We start from the raw sequence: 22,692 nt of genomic DNA, 5'->3' as shown, positions 1-22,692 counted from the left end.
AGAGAGAGAGAGAGAGAGAGAGAGAGAAAGAAAGAGAGAGAAAGATATACATATGTATATACGTCTATATATATCCCAAATGACTCAAAATAAATCAATATATTCATTATTATTGGCTCCTGCTCATCCTCCAAGATTCATCAGTTAGTAAATAGTAGTCAAAATTACAAGTCTTATCTGGCCTCAAACATAGGCATTTTCACTGTTGAGCCACTAGGTTCAATATGTGTTAACTGTTTGCAAATTTATTCTGGACACTTATGGGTAATATTCTATGTCCCACAGAACACAAACACAGGTAAAACCTGGACATAATTCCCAGTGGAGAATATACAGGCTTCATTCAAAGCATCAACTGGGAAAAAGTTATGTAAACAAACTTTTAGAACTTTTAAGAAAAATTGGGGAAGTTCTAGTCCAAGTTCATCAATTTAAAAGAGAGAAAATTTAAACTATTTGTTTTTAAGAATTCAAAGAACTTCTGTGTTTAATGTAAATTAAAGTATATTTTTAAATAAAGATCTTAATCAACTTCAAAATATTTTAAATGTGCTTGTTAATGCTATAATTTTAAAAATTACAGTGATGATAATTTTATCATACATAACCTAGAAATGTTAAAAGTTTCAGAAAAAAATAACTCCTGGAAGACTGACAATTTATTTTTAAAGGCACTGAAAAATAATGCACAAAAATCTGGCCATGAAACTGCCCTTTTTGCTTCAGTACTTTTGTATGACCTGGTGAACAATGACTGGATGAGAAATCTATAAAATTTATACTGCAGTGACTTGAAGGACTAAAGAAAGAACTAAAAATAAAACCATTCACATGACCCTGAATTGTATTTGGTGCTGAAGAATCACATTTGAGGTTAATTATTCAAGTGAACAGAAAAACAGTTTAATTGTAAGGTATTTATGAGAACTTAGAAAATAGACAAAATTCTGTGATTATATCTTTGGCTTAGCTTACATTTTTTTTCATGAAAATAATAGTATCACATATTTTTATTTTTTGTGTTAGATTTCAAATAAAATATTCGATTATTTTTATACTAGAAATGTATATCATGGGTAAAAATGCTTCATTTTTACTAAATAGTTGGATGAACCAGTGAATGGATAAAAGGATAAATGGGTGAGTACTTTATAGTTATTTTTGACATTTTAACCTATTTGAAAATTATCTTCCTTCTAGCTAAAGTAAGTTACTATTGGCCTAGGAAGCAACTGGGGAGGCAAGTACTTCCTTAGATCCTAGCAGGATATTTGCTCAAGGAGGAATTTGTTACTTTTATTTAATCATTCACACATCCACTTTTTCAACTTGTGTTTATTGAAACCCAGTCATTGCATTCTCTGGTCACAGTCAGAGCTTGTAATCACGGTGATCCCATCACAGTTTGAGCAGAGCACACTGGACTCCCACACAGCCCAGCTGAAGCAGCACAGAGAGGCAGTAATCCTTTCTATACCAAAATAGGCAGAGCAGGTTAGTCCTTCCTACCCTGCCTGTTATCAGTTAAAGTGACTCAAAAAAAAAATGTCTGCATGAAGTAAATGATGTATTCTTCCAACATTTTATAGGAAAAAGTCATCTTCTTACTGTTGTTGGTCATCTTGCAATGTAAACATTTTTATTTCCTATATTGGGGATTGAATTCAAGTTCTTCACACTGAATTACATCGCTAGCCCATTTTCTTACTTTTTATTTTTGAGATAGGGTCTCACTAAGTTAATCAGACTGGCCTCAAACTTGAAATCCTTCTGCCTCAGTTTCCTGAGTAGCTGACATGATGGTAGTGTGCTACCATGCCTGGGTACAATATACACTTAATAAGTCTACCATCTCATCCACCATCGCAGAAAAGTAACAAGCATTTGCTCAAATGTAATGAGTTTATGGTTTCCTCCTTTTCTAGTGTAAAAGAGCATGTACAATGCTATAAATTGTGATAGTAACTGAGAGAAGAGGTAGGTATGTCAGGGAGAAAACACAAGTTTGATAAAGAGTAAAGGAGTCTGATAATGAAAAGACAGGTGGAAGCGGGGAGCTTTGGAGGTTCAGAAAAGAGCGTTCCTCTGGGAAAGCAGTCTTTGGCACAGCGTTTGGTTCAAGAAAGTACATTTTCTTTGCTTTTGAAGTTACTCCTACCAGAATTGTCACGATTAGTCAAAAACATATTTATGGAGTGGCTTGTGTGTGTCAGTTACAGAACTCAACACTGCACACTCAGGATGAGGGAAGGGTTTCTCCTGTGAATGCAGACTCAGTCCTCTGCTCCCAGATCTTTGTTACACCCTTTCAGGAAACATTTTTGAGCCAAAGTGTCCAATGCATAGGTAACAATTACCTATAAGCCATATATGTACACACAGATACATATGCTATTTTACTATGTTTATTATATTTTATGCATTTTTAAATAAAACAGTTCAGAAAAGTATGAATTTAAAATAGTTTAAAATAATATTCACATATATGAATTATGGTACAAAATTTAACAATTGAGGACCTGATTGTAAGTTCAGCTTATTTTGATAATTATAAAATTATATTACATACCACAACATACTAAAAGTGCTGCATGTTTATGGCTGGATATGTTACAGTGCAGTGAAATCCTTACTTTTAATACTGCTGTTCCCAGTAATTTTTTGTGGCCTCCTCTTTTTAGGTCTGATTTATCATCCTTGCTTTTCATGATTTTAGCTTCATATGGGCTTTCCATATTCTCTTTCTTCATTTGAGTCTTTATCATACATTTTCTAATATGAAATATATTACAAATCTTTATAATATATCCAAGATTCAGCTGGGATGAGGGAAAGGAGAGAAGAAAGAAAGAAAGGAAGAAAGAAAGAAAGAAAGGAAGGAAGGAAGGAAGAAAGAAAGAAAGAAAGAAAGAAAGAAAGAAAGAAAGAAAGAAAGAAAGAGAAAGAAAGAAAGAAAAAGAAAGAAATGATAGATAATAGCTGAGATAACTGTACTTCTGATGGTTAATAGTTTATTGAAAGGAACAGTTAATGCTCCATATTTTTTTTACCATTTTTGCATGCTTGTATCTGGTAATCTGAACAATTAATTTGACAACAGCCATATGCAATATAACAACCATTGGTGAATTCCTACCTTCTTGTCTAGTGAAACTCTGTATCATTTCTAATGTTTTTAAACTATTTTTTATTCTCCTTAATGGTTTGATCAATCTGGCATTCTTACATCTGGTTATGTGAGCAACTTCTTTGAAGATAATAATATGTAATATAACAAGCACTGTTAATTCCTATCATTTTGTTCTGAAACCCTGTATCATTTTTATTGCTTTTGCTTTGTTTTATTTGTGTCTATGTTGTTGGTATTTTGCTATTGTTCTTTTCTTTTTAAATTCTCTTTCAAATAAATATTTATATACACATAAATATATATGTATATATAAATGTATATATATATATATACCCCCAAGATTGAGAACTTCTGTGTAAGGGGCAGCATGGTCTTCTAGGATCACTATCTTGAGCCAATAAAATGTAAGCTTTGTTCTGCTGAAGTTCTTGAAAAAATTATTTACTGTATCCACACTTCAGCATTTTTTTAACTGTTTTATTGTTTAAAGAAGTGATCTCCAAAATCCTCTGATTATACAGTTCTAACAAGAAAAGTATTTGCACACACTTTCTAGGATAAAGGGAATTATGAATATATTTTATTTATAATCTACTACAAAGTAGTATGATATTAGATATATTTACAAAATATACACAAAAGTAGCAATTGCTAAAGGATGACATACATCACAAACAAAAATGGAATCATTAATGTTTTGTTTCTACTATCTTCCCCACACTTTGTTGGTATACCCACCACCCTAATTTTAGAAAAGATTGGTAAAAAGTAGACTCATCACTGGACAAGGTGAAACAAAAGAGGACCAACAGAAACAAGCAAATTAATCTTCCTGCAGCACCTCAAACACACATAGGAGTGCATGTCTTTAAGTTTTCAATTCTAAATTATATTCAATTAAGTTACACTTCCATTGTATACACATAGATCAAAATGGTTATTTGCAAAGTGCAGCTAATGGAAACAATGTGAAGAAGCCATATCTCATCTTAAAAGTTAATGTTATAGGGATCTTGCACCTTGTTATTAAACTTCTTTACATCAAAATTAAATTATTGATATGTAGTTTTCAAAGAAGGGGTTTCTTCTATGAGGGATTTGTGTGAAAGACAGGAGTGTAAAGAAGAGTGGGAAAACGTCACCGATTCTTGTTTCTATGTCCTACCTAAAGGAGTTATTTGTACAAATTAGGATTGTCAAGTAATAATAACAGTGATTTATATTTATCATCATTTGCTTCATTTGATCCTCACAAACAGCCCCATGATCTAGGGTCTGTTGTAGTTTTCAGTCTACAAATGAGGAGATTGAAGCTCAGAGAATCAAGTTGTCTTTTGCACAAATTCTTAATGATACCTAATTTCCACCATAAAGTTATTTTAGAGAGATTGCTACAATACCAAATTAGATGTAGGATTTTGCTTTGTAAAGCTGTGTCAAATGCACTTTAGTTACTTGAAAACTACTTACTCTGCAGGCCACCACACTTTCAGATGAAGTAATCTAGGTATTCTGAATCCTCTACTAACTTTTCAAGGCAGATGTCAAGACAGGCTATGTCATCCTCTATTTTTTTCACATCATGTTCTCATTGTACGACCAACTAAGTAGCTAACCTTTTTTTAATGGCTCTTTACTCTTGTACAATATTTTTGAGTGGGTGATATTAGTATTTGGAGAAAGAATTGTCCTTTCAGCAGAGAGTATATCACATTTTGCAACACCTTCAGCTTTCCACCAACTAAACACCAGTAATTCCTTTTGCCACTCATAGTTTCTGATTTTTTTTTTTTTGTGAAGCAGGGTCTCACTATGTAGTACAGGCTGGACTTGACCACACTTATGTAGCCCAGGCTGGCCTCAAACTCACAGCAATCCTCCTGTCTCAACCTACCAAGTGCTGGGATTACAGTTATGCACTACTACGTCCAGCTCTCATGCTATAAAGGTGAAAGTATCACCAAAATTAGTATTGTTATACCAAAGAAAGCTCAAGACCATAAACAAATTGGAAACTCAAGTACTGAAGCTAATAAATTCTTAACTAATAAGTATTTGTTATGCTGCATGTAACTGAAAACAAAATACACATGGAAATTGACATTTCTCTTGTTGTAGACTTTAGACATTTATTTTCAGTTACAATATTAATCAATTGATTAATAAATCCCACAATTAAAAATATTAACCAGAGAGAGTCAGCAACTTGGGCAATTTGGCACAGCAGACTAAAATTATTTCTTAACAAATCCTAAAACTCAAATTCTCATAGATTAAGGGATGAGAGAAAAGTACATTCCATGTTTTCCTGATTGAATTTTGAAAACGTAAAGCTGTGGTGCTTCATGCTCTCCCTACTGGCGTCACTAACCTTAAGGAGAAAGTGATAATGCATTATTATCACCTAATACATACTTAAACGGAGTAGCTAGTCATGTACAGCAGTTTTTCTGTTTTTTTTTTTTTCATTTTCAGCTATTAAAAATGATAGTTCCTTAAGAAATATACACCACAATAAATGAAAAGCTTATTCAACCATGGTAAAGAGACATAACAAAGCCAGTATGAATGGTACAGCAAGTTGAGGAAAATGAAATCTGCTATTAAATAAGACAGACGTCACTTCAGCAAAAACAGTAATCAATGCAATCATAGCAATAAAATAAGGTTTGTATTCAGTTCCTTTCATGGAGTTCAAATAATGGGTATCTTTTCTAAATTAGTAGTTTTGATAATGTAAACAAAACTAGCAAAAACAAATAAAAAGTACTTTCAATGTATAGCATATTAACATTACTTGGAGTCACTACCCCACATACTTTCTTCCTTCAAATTTTCTTGAAGATCATTTCATTTATATCACTTGTTCTTTACATGACTAAGTCATTCTTTTTCTTTATAATTTTGTATTCTTGAACAAAGCTTTTAATACTTTTAGTAAGTCCATAATCAGCTAAAATTGCATTATTTTAGGCTTTCACTACCATTTCTCCATTGCTTGTAGTTATTACAATAGAATCTCCATTTCTTGTAGTTCTTTTTCTTATTCATGAGAAAAGCATTTCTTTTGTAAGAATTTTTCTTTTGTATGGATGATTGAATGCAGGACCTTCGCCCTGAGCAACATGCCCAACTGTTTTTAATTTTTTATTTTGTACAGAGTCTGTACAAATTGCAAAATTGCCCAGTCTAGGCTTGAACTTGAAATCCTCCTTTCTCAGACTTGCAGAGTGCTGGGATCACAGGTGTGTACCACTGTGCCCAGCTCCTTTCTATATTTAAATAAGAATGTTAGATAACCCAGTGGCTTTTCTTTACCAATAACTTTCTCCATAGAAGTCATATATACATAAAGTGCACCATAGTCAGTACTGATCCAAATCTAAGTCACCTCCAAATGAAACTTACTTTTGATGGAACATTTGTTCCCAGAAATAGAATGAAATCTCCTCACATAGTACTTGCTATATCTGAATGCAGAAAGAGTCTTATTCCAGGATAAAACATGTGATGGTGTTCAGCCTGGTGGGCATTTCAGAGGACCCAAATGAAATTCAGAATTTACAACCATCTCTGCAACTTGCTGTTGGTTACTCCTGTGATTTCACCTTAGACTGCCATCTCGCTGACCAGAGCTGCTCATTTGCTGATACTGCATACGTATTCAATGTTGTTCTCAGTGGTTTTAGTATCTTTCTAGTCATGGAGGATCCAGCTTGTAATGTTACTATTTCAAAGTGCAGAATATCAAACTCACATTCAGAGAATACTAATCTCTCAAATAGGAACTGCTTATTTATTTTTGCTCTACAGTAGAAAGAGTTTGTCACTGTAGTTGGACAACTATGTGAAATTACACTTACCCTTCAGGCTGTCTCCAAAGTGTTTTTCAGATCTGATGTACTTTTATTGTAAGATTAATTATATAATTTTATGGATAAATTTTAAACTTTTTTTTTTTTTTTTGGTTCACACTAGCCTTCTTAAAAATGGTGGGGGGAGCATATGGTCCTACCTTTGCAAACTCTGTCTTCTCCCTAAAGGAAAATGTAATGAAGAACTATTTGATTATCTCATACTTATTTCAAAAATATATGTAATTACCCTATATCTGGTTATACATGAAACCATTTTGAAGATGACATTATGTAATATAACAACCATTGTGAATATCCTATCACCTTGTTTTGAAATTCTGTATCATTTTTATTGTTCTCTATACTGTTTTGTATATGTATTTGCTTTTGTTATTTTGAGGATTTTTTAATGAAAAAACAAAATTTATATGTGTATATAAAGGTAGCTGGAATAGGCGTATTACTGATGTCCGTGGTTTGTTGAAAGGAACAGTTAATGCTTAAAATTTTCTTTTTTCTTGACCAATTTTGCACGCTTGAATTTGGTATTCAGAATGCTTGATCTGAAAGCAACAATATGCAGTACAAGAAGCATTATTGAACTCCTACCATCTTGTATGCTGAAGCTCTGCATCATTTCCAGTGTTGTTGTCTTGTTTATTACTTGTTATTGTCTTTGATTGTTTGATCAGTCTTACATTCTTACCTCTGGCGGACTGAGCAACTTCATTGAAGATAATAGTATGTAATGTAGCAATCATTGTCAATTCCTATCATTTTGTTTTGAGGTCATGTATCATTTTTGTTGTTTTTGTGTTGTTTCAGTTTTGTCTTTATTGTTGTTTTGTTAGTTTTTTAATGTTTTTTTTTTTTTTTTTTTTTTTTTTTTTTTTTTTTTTCTCCGGTACCGGGAACCGAACTCACGACCTTGCGCTTGCCAGGCAGGCGCTTTTGCCGCTGAGCTAAATCCCCAGCCCCAGTTTTTTAATGTTTAAATAAAATAAAAAGTATATATATATATAATTACTGCATGTGTAAAAGCTTTCCTCACTCTTAGCACCAATGTTAATTTACCTCAAGCAAAGCAGTTCCTTTTGGCACAGCACAGACTTCAGGTTCTATCACAGCTATTTTCTGTATGTTTATAGCTCATGTGGACAAAAGTACAACATAAATGATTGAATTTTAGATGTCCTGCATCATTCTATAACATGATTTCATTCTAAATGTACATTATATAATTTGTCTTAGCATTCTGATGTTTCTATACCCTCTTTAGTTGCAACCATTTGAAAGCTTTCTTTTCAAGAAATTGGACTAATTTTATAAATTTATGATTTAAATCATTCATCCCACTTCTTTAACTTCCTAGCTTCCATACAAAGTTTGATGTCTCCGTTGACTGTAGGTTTTATTCCAATTAAATGATCATCAACAACTTTTCAATATAGACAACACTTTAATTAATATCAATTTTTATCTCTTAAAAGGATCCTTCCCGGCCATTGGGGTGGAGACGTTTTGTCCCAGCTTCCTGAGGGCAGGGTTTTTAAATAGCATCCAGGCCCCGCATCCAGTGCCAGGGGGAGGATCTTTGCCCCCCAGGATTCCTGGTAGGTATTTTCAGTGAAGTTTTTTATTGCATATAAAACAGAAAAACTGCATGATAGACTTTGACAGACTCATTATAATACGAACATTTCTAAAATGTGTTTTTGAGAAGAAATGGAAGTGACTCTTTGTAATTCACTAGGTACCACATTTATGATACCTAGTGTAAAGTAGCAGAAAGACAGTCTAGGTGCCAAGTATCCAATTAACAGAGCATTGATCTACTGGGAAAATTTGTGCATAAGTAAGAACCAGAGATTCAGATTTCTAATTTGTAACTCAAGAATGAAGCAAAGGTGGGTTTAAGCCACTGTGCCAGTTGGAATTGGCCAGAAAATAGAATTAAAAACTAACTGTTCTTGACAGAAAGAGTAATTCCATATTTCAATGAAAGTATAGATACTTAATTACAGTTCCATTTCACTGTAGAAAAGTGATTTGAAGAAAAGCCAGAAAGTAGCAAATTTGGAAGAAATTTTTGAGAAAGAAAATTAATGTGCAATACTCTCTAAAAATCAATCTGACCAAAGGCATTACATAAAATATAGAATATTAAGCATTTTAAATTGCAATTTCAAAGTTTAGTGAAAAACATTATGTGTTATTCATGGTATGAATATAACCACAAATTGTTCTTTCCTGTCATTTAATAAAATATCCAGCTGCTTTCCCCCATTATACCTGAAGGGTAAAAACAAAACTTATCTTTTATATGTGTCTTAAAAAATAGAATTGGAACATTGATTCTTAAAGTTTTTGTTGTTTCTTACATTTTTATCATAATAACAATGCTACATGTTATGGTAGAGACATCAATGCATTTAAGAGGGCTGTTAAGCCAGCAATGTCATTGAGAACATTTGAAGAGACTGGGAAGTCTAGCAAAAACAAAATCTCAATATGCAAAGTGTTTGGTTTTCTCAGAATAATTACACCAACAAACCCTGAGGTTATTATATTATTTTTCTTTTGCCTTTCAATTATTCTTTTTTTCTTATTATAAACATAAAAAAATCAACCAACTATAAATACTCTTTGATATCATTTGGTTTTATAGTTGAATAATTTAGTGAGATGTTTAGAGACTTTATGGCTAATAATTCCACTAATAAGAGCAAGAAAATTATGTAAATTATGGGGATCAATGGAACAGACAAGAAGATGCAGACACAACTAAAAACACACTAAGCAATCTTATCTTTCACAAACGGGCCAAACATACTCACTGAAATAAAGATAGCCTCTTTTACAAATGGTGCTGGTAAAACTGGCTCTCCACATGCAGAAGACTAAAACTAGGCCCATGTCTATCACCATGCGCCAAACTAAAGTTAAAATGGATCAAAGATCTAAATATCAAAACAGAAACACTAAATCTACTAGAAGAGAAAGTAGGTAGAAATCTTGACAACATTGGAGTAGGCAGAGAGTTCATGAATAGAAACCAAACTGCACAGGAAATACTTCAAAGAGTCAACAACTGGGATCTCATCCTATTGAAAAGTTTTTGCACATCAAAAGAAATCACCAACAGAGTAAAAAGAAAACTCATGAACTGGGAAAAATTTTTAGCAACACTGCCTCAGACAAAAGACTGAACATATAAAGAATTTTTTTAAAATCAAGCCCTCAAAATTCAAAGACCCAGTCTAAAAATGGGCATCTGAGATGAATGCACACTTCTCAGATGAAAAAATACAAATGACAAATAAATATATAAAAAAAGTGCAGCATAATTTGCCATTCGAGAAATACAAATTAAAACAATGCTGAGATTCCATCTCCCCCCAGAAAGAATAGCCATCATCAAGACAGCAACCAATAACAAATGCTGGAAGGGCTGTGGAGAAATAGGAACCTTTCCCAACTGTTAGTGGGAGAGTAGACTGGTGCAACCAATGTGGAAATCAGTCTGAAGATTCCTTAATAAACTAGGCTTGGAGGTCCCATTCAACCCAGCTATTACCCTTTTTCCAGAAGAACTGAAATCATCATACCACAGTGATATATGTGCACTCATGTTTTTATAGCAGCACATCTTGTAAGAGCTAGATCTTGGAAACAACCCAAATGCCCATCAACCAAGGAATGGATAAAAAACGATGTGGTATTTTTATACACTGGAGTACTACTCAGCCATAAAGAAAGATAAACCCGAGTCTTTTATAGGTAAATGGATGCAACTAGAGACCATGCTTATAAGTGAAATAAATCAGACTTGCATGTGTAAACATTATATTGTATCCCTGGTGAGAGAAACTGAAAGAGTAAATAAGATCCAAAAAGTACAATAGCTATTGCAAAAGGGAAAGAAGCTGCTCAAAGGGAAAGAGAAACTGAGATGGGAGAAAGGAGAAAAGAAGATAGGAGAAAAATATATATATATGTATATATGCACAAGATAGCTAAGATAATTGTACTACTAATTTCTACTAGCTCGTTGAAAAGAACAGTTAGTACTTATATTGTTTGATAAATCTTGTATGCCTATGTCTTGTAATCTGAGTAACTACTTTGAAGACAACAATATACAATATAATAGTCATTGTTAATTTGCTATAATCTTGTTTTGAAATTCTGTATCATTTTTATTGTTTTTATCTTTAAAATAAAAAAATAAATAAAATATTAACTATGTTAATTCTAATGAGTGTTGTGCCACATTTTCCCTCCTGGAAATAGAAATGCTGTAGTATCAACGGCATAAGAAATTTTTGCTGTTATTGCACCTGCTGCTCCTGCTGTTGCAAAAGATTAGAGAGGAAAATTTGTATAGGCTGAACTCTCCAAACTACTATACTATAAAAATGTACCTTTCGTATATATAATTGATTTTTCAGTGATTGGAATTAAGATGAACAGATGTGTAATTTAATGGCATCAGTTTAATGACAAATCTAGTAAATTTAGATATGTTTAGCAGAAATGATATGTTAAAGTTTAGTTGTGATTTGAATTATTCAATATTACTGGTAAAAAAATAAAATAAAATAACCTCTGTAATTTAGCCACTGGGAATGATGGAAGGAAGATGATCTCTGTACAACACAAACATAGAAACAACTTTCCGGAGAGGGACCTTAAAGAATACGCTAGTACTCTATTCTTCTAGGCTTTATGCCAAATTTACATCTAGCTTTTATAGGAGAAAAAAATTGCTCAGTTTTCATGACTTACATACAAATCAGGCATAACAAAATTGCTTCATAAAAATTTTATAGATCTAAACCTATTCCTGTTCCCTCAAACTGAAATTAACTCACCTCACTTCTCCTGGCTTATATCACTTTGATAAGTGATCCTTTCATTCTTTGTCACTTTTCAGTAAAGACTGCTACAATTTTGAACTTATTTTTCAACCTCTCCTATGCAACTATAACTTATTTCCCAAGAATTTTCTTTATAATTTTGTGTAAAGAGGAATGAAACAGTAATCATGAGGAATTTTTAATGTTTCAAGTTTTTAACAACCTATAAGTATATTTTCTTCATCTAACATCTGAATGGATGCCCCTTCAAGCTTAGGGTATCAGTGTGAGGACAGATCCTCCTGTGGCCCACACCATGACACTTTAAATAGTTGTTTGAAGGTTGATTTACTCTGGACAGCAGTTAATTTACTTTCTATGAATTGATTATATATCACAGTACTTTGAAGATCTCATAAGACAGTTCCCATGTTATTGAAGGGATTACCAAGCCTGTCTGAGTGATGTTGTTAATTTAGTTTTCAGTTCCTTATCTTAATCAAATTTAAATGAGATGCATAACTATGTCTTGTATAAGATAGTTTGTTTGCTTCATGTCACAGTGTGCTATAAAAAAGCAATATTTCCATAATACTTACTTTTACATTAACTTTGATGATAAACTCATCACTGAATCATGAAACCCAGAGAGGAAACAAGCCTAAGTCAGTCTTTATAGACAATAGTCAATTGCTTATAAATTTCTCATTTCTGGAAAAGTCATAGTAAACAGTTATCATGCATTGTCTTAGATAGAGAAAAATACTAGGAAGTATTAGCTGAAAGTTGAATGTGAAGGAAACAAGCAGTATGTGAGCTATAGAAATAGGTAAGTTCTGAAAATTCAATATTAAAATTTCCCTAATATTTTCTGTGTGATTAATCTTAGCGCTTTTCAGTAGAGCTGATGTTTTCTGAAGTACCATCTTTCTTCACCAACCTGTGCTGTAAACACTACTACAACACCTATTTTGACATTGTTACCTGAGATTTCCTTCATATGACTTGTGCTAGGTTTAAAGAAAAGGGCAAAGACAGAGTGAGACTTCCTCTCTCATTATTCTGAGCCAAGTAAGAGGATGTATGGACATTTAGAAGCTAGATTTGCATTTACTGAGTATAGAATTAATAATGTTTAATATTATTTATTTGTCCTTTGAGAAGAGATCTTGATGAGACTTAAACTCACAAGATGAACTTTTCAGATCCTCACTTCTGTCCCCTGATTATCCGTGTTAGGAAACAGGTTCACAATCCAGTTTTATATATACTAATAACATGTACAATGAGAACATTTCTATAGCAAAAGATTTAGAATTATCAGTCAATATTAAAATGTCTTCACAATCAATTAACAATGATTATCTATATTCTCCTTTCCATATTTTATGTAAAATACTATCTGGTAAGGGGTCAGGACAATCTTTGCATGTACTACTATCTAATCACACCATTTCTTTTCAGAAAGAGTATGATTTAGATATTGGAAGTAGACCAGGAATGATAACTTTTAACCTGCAGAAAGTCTAGGATCTGGTTAATATAATATTACAGTATCAGGTTTTGGATATAGACAATTGCAGAAAAGAAGTAGCACAAATATTTATGGCTAGGTGATAGATTTAAAGGAATATGAGTAAGTTAAAGCAAATTGTCATAAACCATACGTCAAGCAAAATCAGCAGCAGAAAAGTATATACATTTTAAATAACAGTCACTACACTTCAGAGGAATCAAAGTAAACCATTTAATTTCTTTATATTTTCAGGCATCCTAAATAGTCACTTTATTTTTGATTCACAGCACAACACTTTAAATCACTTACAACAAAACAATTTCTATTGGCTATAGTTCTCTAGTGATGATTGTTCCTTGAATATTTTTTATAATATATACAAAAGTTTGCCTTATTTTACTTTTACCAAAATATTATAATAATTTAATTTTAATTTAATTATTGTAATAATTAAAATTATACATAACATGATGTAGTGGGTTAGTTTTTTTAAGAAAAATCCTCAAAAGGAAAAAAAAACTTTTCCTTTCATTAACAGGTACGTATAGTTTACATTTTGTAGTTGAGGATCTTGCCCAGATGAAGTATATATGAATATATTTATGTATATATAATTTAAACCAAGGGCTAATTATGAAAGAAATTGGAAAAGGTAGACTAAATATGCAAAGTAAAATCATGAATATGTCATTTGAAATGTACTGCAGTAAAGAGAAATTCCTTCATCTGGGTTTCTAACTGCTCGATTCTTTATTCTTTAACATTTACATAATTTTAGTCCCCAGTGCAGTACCTATTGGTCCCTATCAGCTGCAAGCCCTTCTCAGGGAACCAGCCTCTAAAATGTTTACAGCTGCTGCTTTAGAAGGAAACCCTGCAGAATGGCAAATATTAAAATAAAAAATGTATGGTAGGATTCTCAGGCAGGTCTGGGCAAGAGACCAAGATTACTGGTATTTCAGGAGTAGGGAGAGACACAAAGAAGATAGGATTGCCGCTAGGATCATGAGCAGAGCACTCTCAGACAGCTGAAGCATGAGGACGATGGCAGCAGTGTTTATAGTTCTAGTCACAAGGAACTAAACAGCCCTTTACAATATCTGCATCGTTGCTAGTGATGGATTAGAGGGTCACTGTAAAGAACCTGTTTAGCGTATATTCTACAATGCCTGCAAAGGGAGCTAGGTCAGCTTTTCATCACTGTGACAAAACACCTAAGACAATCAGCATAAAGGAGGAAAGGTTCGTTGTGGCTTGTGTTTCAGAGGTTTTAGATCATAGTCACTTGGTTCCATTGCTTTCAGGTCTGCCATGAGGGAGGAATATCAAGGCAGAAGGGTGTGGTGGGGAAAAGCTGCACATCTAATGGCAGCCAGTAGAAGAGAAAGAGACCCTGTGCTGGAGACTCCCTCCTTCTCCACTTTATCCCGTGGGGCCCAGTCTATGGGATGGGAATACACAGGATGGAAGCCGTAATTCAGAGCTTCAAGCATCCAGTTCATACCAGCTTTCTTGGTGTTGGTGAGTGTCAGGACTCCCGTGGACAGGCAGCTCTCATCTGCTGGTACACGCATGGGTTCAGACTCCTTGTGATTGTACCGACTTTGCTTCTTGGCAAAAAATAAGCCTGCTTGTTACTTAAAAGACCAAGTAAAAACTTAGTAGCTCTTTAACCTCCCTCCCTAATCCTAATTTTGAAAATCAAATGATTGTACACTCTCTGCCCCAAGAAAATGAATTATGTAAATTTTATATACAATTTCAAGATCCCTGGACAACCTGAAGACCATAAATGAAGAACCCTTGGTTCTTAGGGACTCAATATAAAGTTGTGTATATAAAGTTATGCCTGGGCTGGGGATTCAGCTCAGCGGCACAGTGCCTGCCTGGCAAACGCAAGGTCGTGACTTCGATTCCCGGTACTGGAAAAAAAAATAAAGTTATGCTTAAGTGACATAAGTGGGAGACTGACAGTCCATTTGCAAAAAAAGAAAACAGCTGAAGATTGCATTTGATACCAAGCTCTTCTGCCTTTACATTGTGAATTTCTATCTTTTAAGACATAAAAAGTCAGGCTGAGGATATAGCTCAGTGGCACAATCACCTGCCTGGCAAGCACAAAGTCCTGAGTCTGATTCCCGGTACCAAAAATACAAAGCAAAACATAAAACATCTTAAAAGAGCCTTTAAGTAATCTCCTACTAGTTCTTTTTCACTTGTCTGTTCAGAATCTTTAAAGTTTTAGCCTTTGACCTTAGCTAAACCTTCTTATTAACATAACTGCATCTTTTATCTTATCCTTTAAACAAGTTTGAGTCTTAAAAATGTAAATTTTACATAGATATATATTTACTTAATTTCTTACTGAGAACAGATCTAGGCCCTGGACAGCTTCATGTCGTATTGCCGACTGCACATTTATCTAGCTGTATTCAAAGATTTGGTGTGCATGGTAAGGAACCGAGCTGCTCAACTGCCGCTCCCCTCCAAAGGATCCCACCCGGGGGCTGCCCGCCCTCAGGTGTGCCTGGGCCACTTACAGCCCAGGTAAGAGACTGATCAGTGCTGGTATAGAACATGCCCTCCTCCCAGTGTTTATTCTGCTTTGTAGAATAAAGCTCGTTGGAAACTGCTGCGTCACAATGTGGGCTTTTCATGGTTCCATTCACAGAAGTCCCATAGAAAGTATATTTAGCAAAATTAAACTTAAAAATAAAATTTCAATTTCTTGTAAGAGGAGCAGAAAAGATTCAGAAATGAATAGTAACTTGCCTGGCAGGAGCAAAGGAAGGCAACAGTCAATGATTTAATTGTATCATATTTATGGTTCATTTAACAAGTGTTCCCTTTATAATAAAATCTCACTATGAATAATCCATGTGTCTAGGGTACATTAAATATATCCTGTCTAACTGTGGTGGTTCACACATGTAATCTCAGCACTTGGGAGGCTGAGATAAGAGGGTCGCTGTGATTTTGAGGCCAGCTTGGGCTCCATAATGAGCTTCAACTGCATAGCAAGACCTTGTCTCAAGAGAGTCAAAAAACAAAAGTATGTATATACATTATACACATACATATAGATATACATACATGTATCCTATCTGAAAATAGTCTAGAGATTTATTTTATTTTTCTGATCATTTTCTTTTGAAAGTGAACGAAACAGAAAATCAGACAGCTACATATTTTATCACTTATATAACCATAAGACACTTTTAAAGCCAGAAGGAATGCTTAGCATTTCAATCATTTCTGGGAAATATGCTTTCTACTAAAGCTGAGGGTCTCTTAAAATAATTTTCCCGTGTCTTCTCCAGAGGTTTTATAAAATTGCACCCACTGCTGCTCTTAAATGTTCTCATATAAACCTTACAACTAAAATTTTAACTGCTAAGCTTTGTCCTTTTAAGTCGTATATGAGACTATTAGGATAATTTCTAATTTATATTGATTTGTAATAGAAACTTTAGAAATTTATCATAAATTGATGTTTTGGAGATGGGAAATGCAAGCTCAAAAGGTATCTCACCCAGTTTCTTTAGGAGTAATGCACTGTGTATATAGACTGTTTCATGGTTCATGGGCCTTTAAAATTCTAGAACTTCTCTGCAAAATGCCTTTGGGAGCCACACACTACATAGTCATAGTACCTTTCCGTGCTGTCTCTACAATAAGACACAGGGCCTTGAAGGGTTCTTTAGGTTCTTCAGGTTATTAATGGAGACTTGTGTTATTCTGAGATACGATGCGCTAGTCAAGCACTCGCACTCCAGAGGTTGATTACCTGGTAAAAGCCATAGCCCTGCCAATTGCTTGTGTTGAGTCTTTGGTATGTTGCTTAAACTCAGTATGCTTGTGAATCAGAAGTAATAATTATACCAGCCACAATGGTGACATGAGGATTAAATAAATTAACATGAAATACCCACAGAACAGTGCCCAGCACATTGAAGAATTTATAAAAAGTAAATTATTATAAATATATTGATTTAGATGTAGTTTTTAAAATTTATCTACAAAAAAGATTTTTACAGATGAAAACCAAGAATTAAAGCAGCATATAATTATTTGATCTGCAGTTTAATTTGGCTTTGAACTTAGAAATTGTATAATATTTCAAGGCTTAAAAATTTTCCTCTGTGTTTTTTTCATTATTTTCTAATCATAACAAAAATATTGCTTATTCTATAATCATTATTTCTTTTACAGTAGTTGGGAAACAAAAGGTCATAAATATAATTTTCAAAACATATACAGTACTTTTAATTTGATCATCATTATATTATTTTTCTAAATATGCATGCAATAAAAACTTTGCAATATGGTTAGTGTCACACAGTGAAAATGCAGACTAAAATTAGAATCTTTGGCAGTAACTTTCATTGTCAACAAGACACTTTTAGTGAAGAAGAAATCTTTTTACCCATATGGTAATTTCTAGTGGAAAGAAGGACATTACTGAATATTGCTGAAGTTAATTGATGCAGATGGTGTGCCACTGCTTTCTGGAACTGCAGGAAAATTGTTTCATTTCTTTAGCCTTACACCTCTCATTTACTCTAAAGCAAATCTAGATTTTTAAATTGCTATTGTTTTCTAAATGCAAATCAGCCCTGCTAATTTCTGCTCAGCTGGTTTAATAAAACATTTTATTCCTCAGCATTTCACCAAAGGCATTTGGATCACCTCTAATTTTTTTAAAAAAATGATAAAAATTAAAAGGGAAAAATGAAACCAAATAAACTTTGTGATTATGTACAAGTAAGGATTTCAAAGTGTTCCAAGTTTAAGAGAATCAGTTCCAGATTAACCTTAAAATATGTCGTTACAGTTATAATTCTATCAATACAGTGTAGAAAGACAGCACAGCTAGTTAGATGGGAATACATATCTACTTACTCAAGCAGAACCTATTTTTAAGAAACTAACGTATGTTATTTATGTAGAGAAATGCTCACTTGGATTATTTTTGTATATCATAGGATAAATCATTCTGTTCTATAAAGCAACTTCACACCTGTTGATTTCAGGTAAACAGGACTTAAGTGGACCTTTATGATCATCAGAAAAGCTCCTGTACCTACTAATATTACCTATTCTCAGTGGTGAAACTTCTTAACTTGTAAACTACTTCTTAGTTTAAGATTCAATGTCTAGTCAGTGAGATAAGATACAAAGATCAGCACATCTCCATTCATTCATCAATGGGCCTATTATCCGGTGATCCTGCATTTAGTATTAGGTACTATTCTTTGTGTTTCAAACATGTTTTCCCTTTTAATCTCACAACTACCCTATGGCAAAGGTATTATTATATATAATGTACAAAAATACAAATGAAGAATTTATAATGTAGAATAAAAAATTCATAATAAAACTAAGACAGTGAGATGAAATATGTCACAAAGTCACTTGTACAAATTGGAAAATGTCTTCTGTACCAGTTTCTCTAAAATTAATCCCATAAATTCCAACTGCACTGGCGATATACATAGTCGAAGGTAATCAACAGTCCCAGAATGTCTAAGACATGAGAATTTCAGCACTAGACTGGGAAATTACTGTATCATATAAAACATGTAACTTTTATTTTGCCATAGGAGATAAAAGAATTTTCATATCAATACAAAATGCAAAAAATATAAAAATGATACATATTTTGAAAAAACTTGTTGCATAGTGGAAAATATAAGGGGAAGTCAGATAATTGTGTACAAAAAGGAAGGAAAAAATGAACATTATTTTTGAGTGACAAGTATTGCCAGATACTGCTAATTATATATGTTCTCATCTAGTCTTTTTAGAATAATTTTGTCCATATTTTATAGATTCAAAAATATGAGCTAAAATATCTTGTCCAAGATCATGTTACTAATAGATAAGAGCAGAAATACTAAGCTTTTCTCAAAACTATAGCTTTCATAATGCAAGTAATTTAGAATTAAAATAATATAACTTTGCTAATCTATTATTTCAGTAATGCTTTTCTTGGTCTAGAATTATTCTTTTTATTTTTATTTTTTCTTGTCTTTTTGAGACAGGGTCTTGCTATGCAGTTCAGGCTGGTCTTGAGCTTACTTTATAGCCCAGGCTGATCTCAAACTCACAACAATCCTCCTGCCTCAGCCTCCTGAGTGCTGGGATTACAGGTGTGCGCCACCATGCCTGACTAGAATTATTCTTAAAGAGCATCCTTATTTATGTCTTCCTTCTGATATTTAACTCAAAAAAGTAAAAATGTGTACCTCATGCATAGATCTATGCTGTGTTGTGAAATAACAGGAGAATTAAGCACAAATCCTGGCCTCATGATCACTTTAGAGTGGGAGACAGACATATTGTTAATATAAATATCACGCCATAAATATTATGTAAAAGGGAGGAAAAACAAACACTTCCTAAAAGAAAAAGTGATTCACAGGAAAATTTACAATGGAGATGGCATTTAAGCTGCTTTCTTTTTTAAGTATATTATTTTAACCAAGTCAAGGTGGTGAGAGATCAGTCATCTAAAGCAGAGAAGGCACAAATGAATGCAAACTCAAAGAATTGTGCACAACTTATAGAATTTGAAAAACAGGAAATATAGGAATATAAGGTGGCAAAAGGTGACAGTAGAAGTGAAGGTAGAGGGCAGTTTGTGAAAAACCTTGTTTGCCAAACAGTTTAGATTTAATCCTATAAAACACAATGCAACTAATAACATGCTACTTAAATGGAGAATAGAGACATTAGCCCTTTGTAGCTGCTGACCTTATTTCCAGTGCCTTTCTGCCACTTACCCCATGAAAGCATTTCTCTTCTAGTGATTTAGCTCCTGTCTCCAGAACCCAGAAGGGTACTTGGTAAATAGTAGAAATTTTAAAAATTATTTGATATATATCACTCAATGTTCAAAAATAATGCATATGCAAGGGTTAACTTGCAATATGGGCAAAAGAAGAACAAAAATCATTGTAACAGATCAAGCAAAAAAATAATAAACAAAGGCAGGATGTGGGCAGTATCAATAAATTTTGTATGGAATCAACAGAACATAAAAATTATAGACTCACATTGGTTAAAGTGAGAAGTCCAGTATTACAATAGAGTTGCAAACCTGGGCAGCAGGATAGATAGTGATATTTTAAATAAGACAAGATTAGGAAAAGAAACTCCAGGGGAAATGTTAAAAGACTGGTAACATGCAGATCTTTATGTTAGGTGAAGCAGGTCAGACAGAAATAATCTGACTGTAAAGGGGAACTGTAGAAGTTCAAAGTAGAATGGTCACTGGAGTCAGGGGAGAGTGGGTGGAGTGAAAGATTGATCAAATCAAATGAGCACTAAGTTACATTTAGGAGTAAAACTTTCTGGTGTTCTACTGCACAACAGGGTGACTGAATAATGGTAATTACTGTATATTTCAAAACAAAAATATACGTAAGGAAGGGATCTTAAATTTTTTAACCGGATAGAAATTATATATGTTTAAAGAGAATATGTGTTTAGCCTGACTTAAACACTATGCATGTATACACATACTGAGACATCAGACGGTACTCCATACATTTGTACAATTTTTATGCTTTTAAACAAAAAATACAAATAAATTTAATTCAAAAATTTTTAAACTTTTGAATTTACTTTTTTTATTTTAAAAATAAAAGAAGGAAAACATTAACAGACAGACAACATTTTACAAAATACCAAAAGAAAAGTACAGACAATACAGAGTTACAAACGAAGTGGTAGGAAATTAACAATGCTTCTTGTATTACACATTGATATCTTCAAAGTGGTTTCTCATGGAAACAGATAGGGACATGAAATATTGATCATTCAAGGACTTACTGACAGTTTCTTTCAGCAAAGAAATAGAAGACAGTAGAAAAACTATGTTAACTATCCTGTATATACATACATACAACATTTCTCCTTCTTTCCCTTCTCTTTTCCCACATCCAGTTGCCCTTTACCCTTGAGTATTTTATTATCATTTCACTGTGTCTATCATAACTCCTAGTTTAAATTAACTCCTTCAGGTTTTACACTAGTGAAATAATGCAGTGCTTGCATATGCAGGTCCGATTTATTTCACTTATGAGTATGGTCTCTAGTTGTGACCATTTACCTATAAAGGCTTCGAGTTTATCTCTCTTTATAGTTGAGTAATATTCTATTATATAAAAGTACCACAATTTTCTTATCCAATCCTCAGTGGATGGACGTTGGGTTGCTTCCTCAAGTTAGCAATTACACATTGTGCTGCTATGAACATAGGTGCACATATATTACTGTGATATGATGTTTTTAGATCTTCTGGGGAAAATACCCAGAAGGAGAATAGCTGTGTTGAATGGGACCTCTAGACCTAGTTTTCTGAGGATCCTACAAACTGATTTCCACAGTGGTTTCACCAGTCTGCATTCCCACCAGCACTGGAGAACGGTTCCTATTTCTCCACAACATTGCCAGCATTTGTTATTCGTTGATTTCTTAATGATAGCCATTCTTACAGGGGTAAAGTCAAATCTCAATGTTCTTTTAATTTGCATTTCTTGAATGACAAATGATGTTGAACATTTTCTCATGTATTTATTTGCCATTTGTATTTCCTTATCTGAGAAGTGTGTATTCATCTCAGCTGCCCATTTCTGGATTGGGTCTTTGCATTTGGGAGGGCTGATATTTTTTAATTCTTTATATGTTCTAGGTAGAAGCCCTTTATCTGAGGGACAGTGAGCTAAGTTTTTTCCAAGTTTATGGGTTTTCTTTTTACTCTGCTGGTGATTTCTTTAGATGTGTAGAAAACTTTCAGTAGATTGAGATCCCAGTTGTTGATTCTTTCAAGTGTTTCACATGCAATTTGGCTTCTGTTCATGAGCTCTCTGCCTACCCCTGTGTCTTCAAGGTTTTCACCTACTTTCTCTTCCAATAGATTTAGTGTTTCTGTTTATAATTGAAATCTGTGAACCATTTTGACTTGAGTTTGGTGCATGGTTATAGGCTTGGTCTATTTTCAGTCTTTGGCAAGCAGCAAGCCAATTTTTCCAGCACCATTTATTAAAGAAGCTACCATTCTTCCAGTGAGTTTGTTTGGCCCCTTTATCAAAGATTAGGTGGCTGAGTGTGTTTGTGGTTGTGGCTGTTTCCTCCACTCTGTTCCACTGATCCTCTGGTCTGTTTTTTAGCCAGTACCAGGTTGATTTTATAATACTAGCTTTGTAGCAGAATTTCAGATCAGGAATTGTGATTCCACCTGACTTGTCCATGTTGCCCAGGATTGCTTTTGCTATTCTGGGTCTCTTCTGATTCTAGATGAATTTAAGGCATGTTTTCTCGAGA

General features: G+C 33.5%; 1 protein-coding gene across 4 annotated transcripts in view; it reads left to right on the top strand.

The window, feature by feature from the left end:
* Epha6 (EPH receptor A6) overlaps nt 1–22,692 on the top strand; it is an 822,128-nt gene that overhangs the window by 623,285 nt on the left and 176,151 nt on the right. For 2 of the 4 annotated variants that reach the window (XM_005375499.2, XM_005375498.2), the window contains one exon: nt 8,478–8,600. The exons of the other annotated variants lie outside the window; for them this stretch is intronic. In XM_005375499.2, coding sequence (XP_005375556.1) covers nt 8,478–8,600 — 123 coding nt within the window. The remainder of the gene's footprint in view (nt 1–8,477; nt 8,601–22,692) is intronic. 4 annotated transcript variants of the gene reach the window in all.

Source organism: Chinchilla lanigera, unplaced genomic scaffold, assembly GCF_000276665.1.
Source record: "Chinchilla lanigera isolate Chin_1 unplaced genomic scaffold, ChiLan1.0 scaffold00006, whole genome shotgun sequence".
NCBI lineage: Eukaryota > Metazoa > Chordata > Mammalia > Rodentia > Chinchillidae > Chinchilla > Chinchilla lanigera.
Note: the sequence above shows the minus strand (reverse complement) of the source record. Positions and strands in the feature narration are given on the sequence as shown.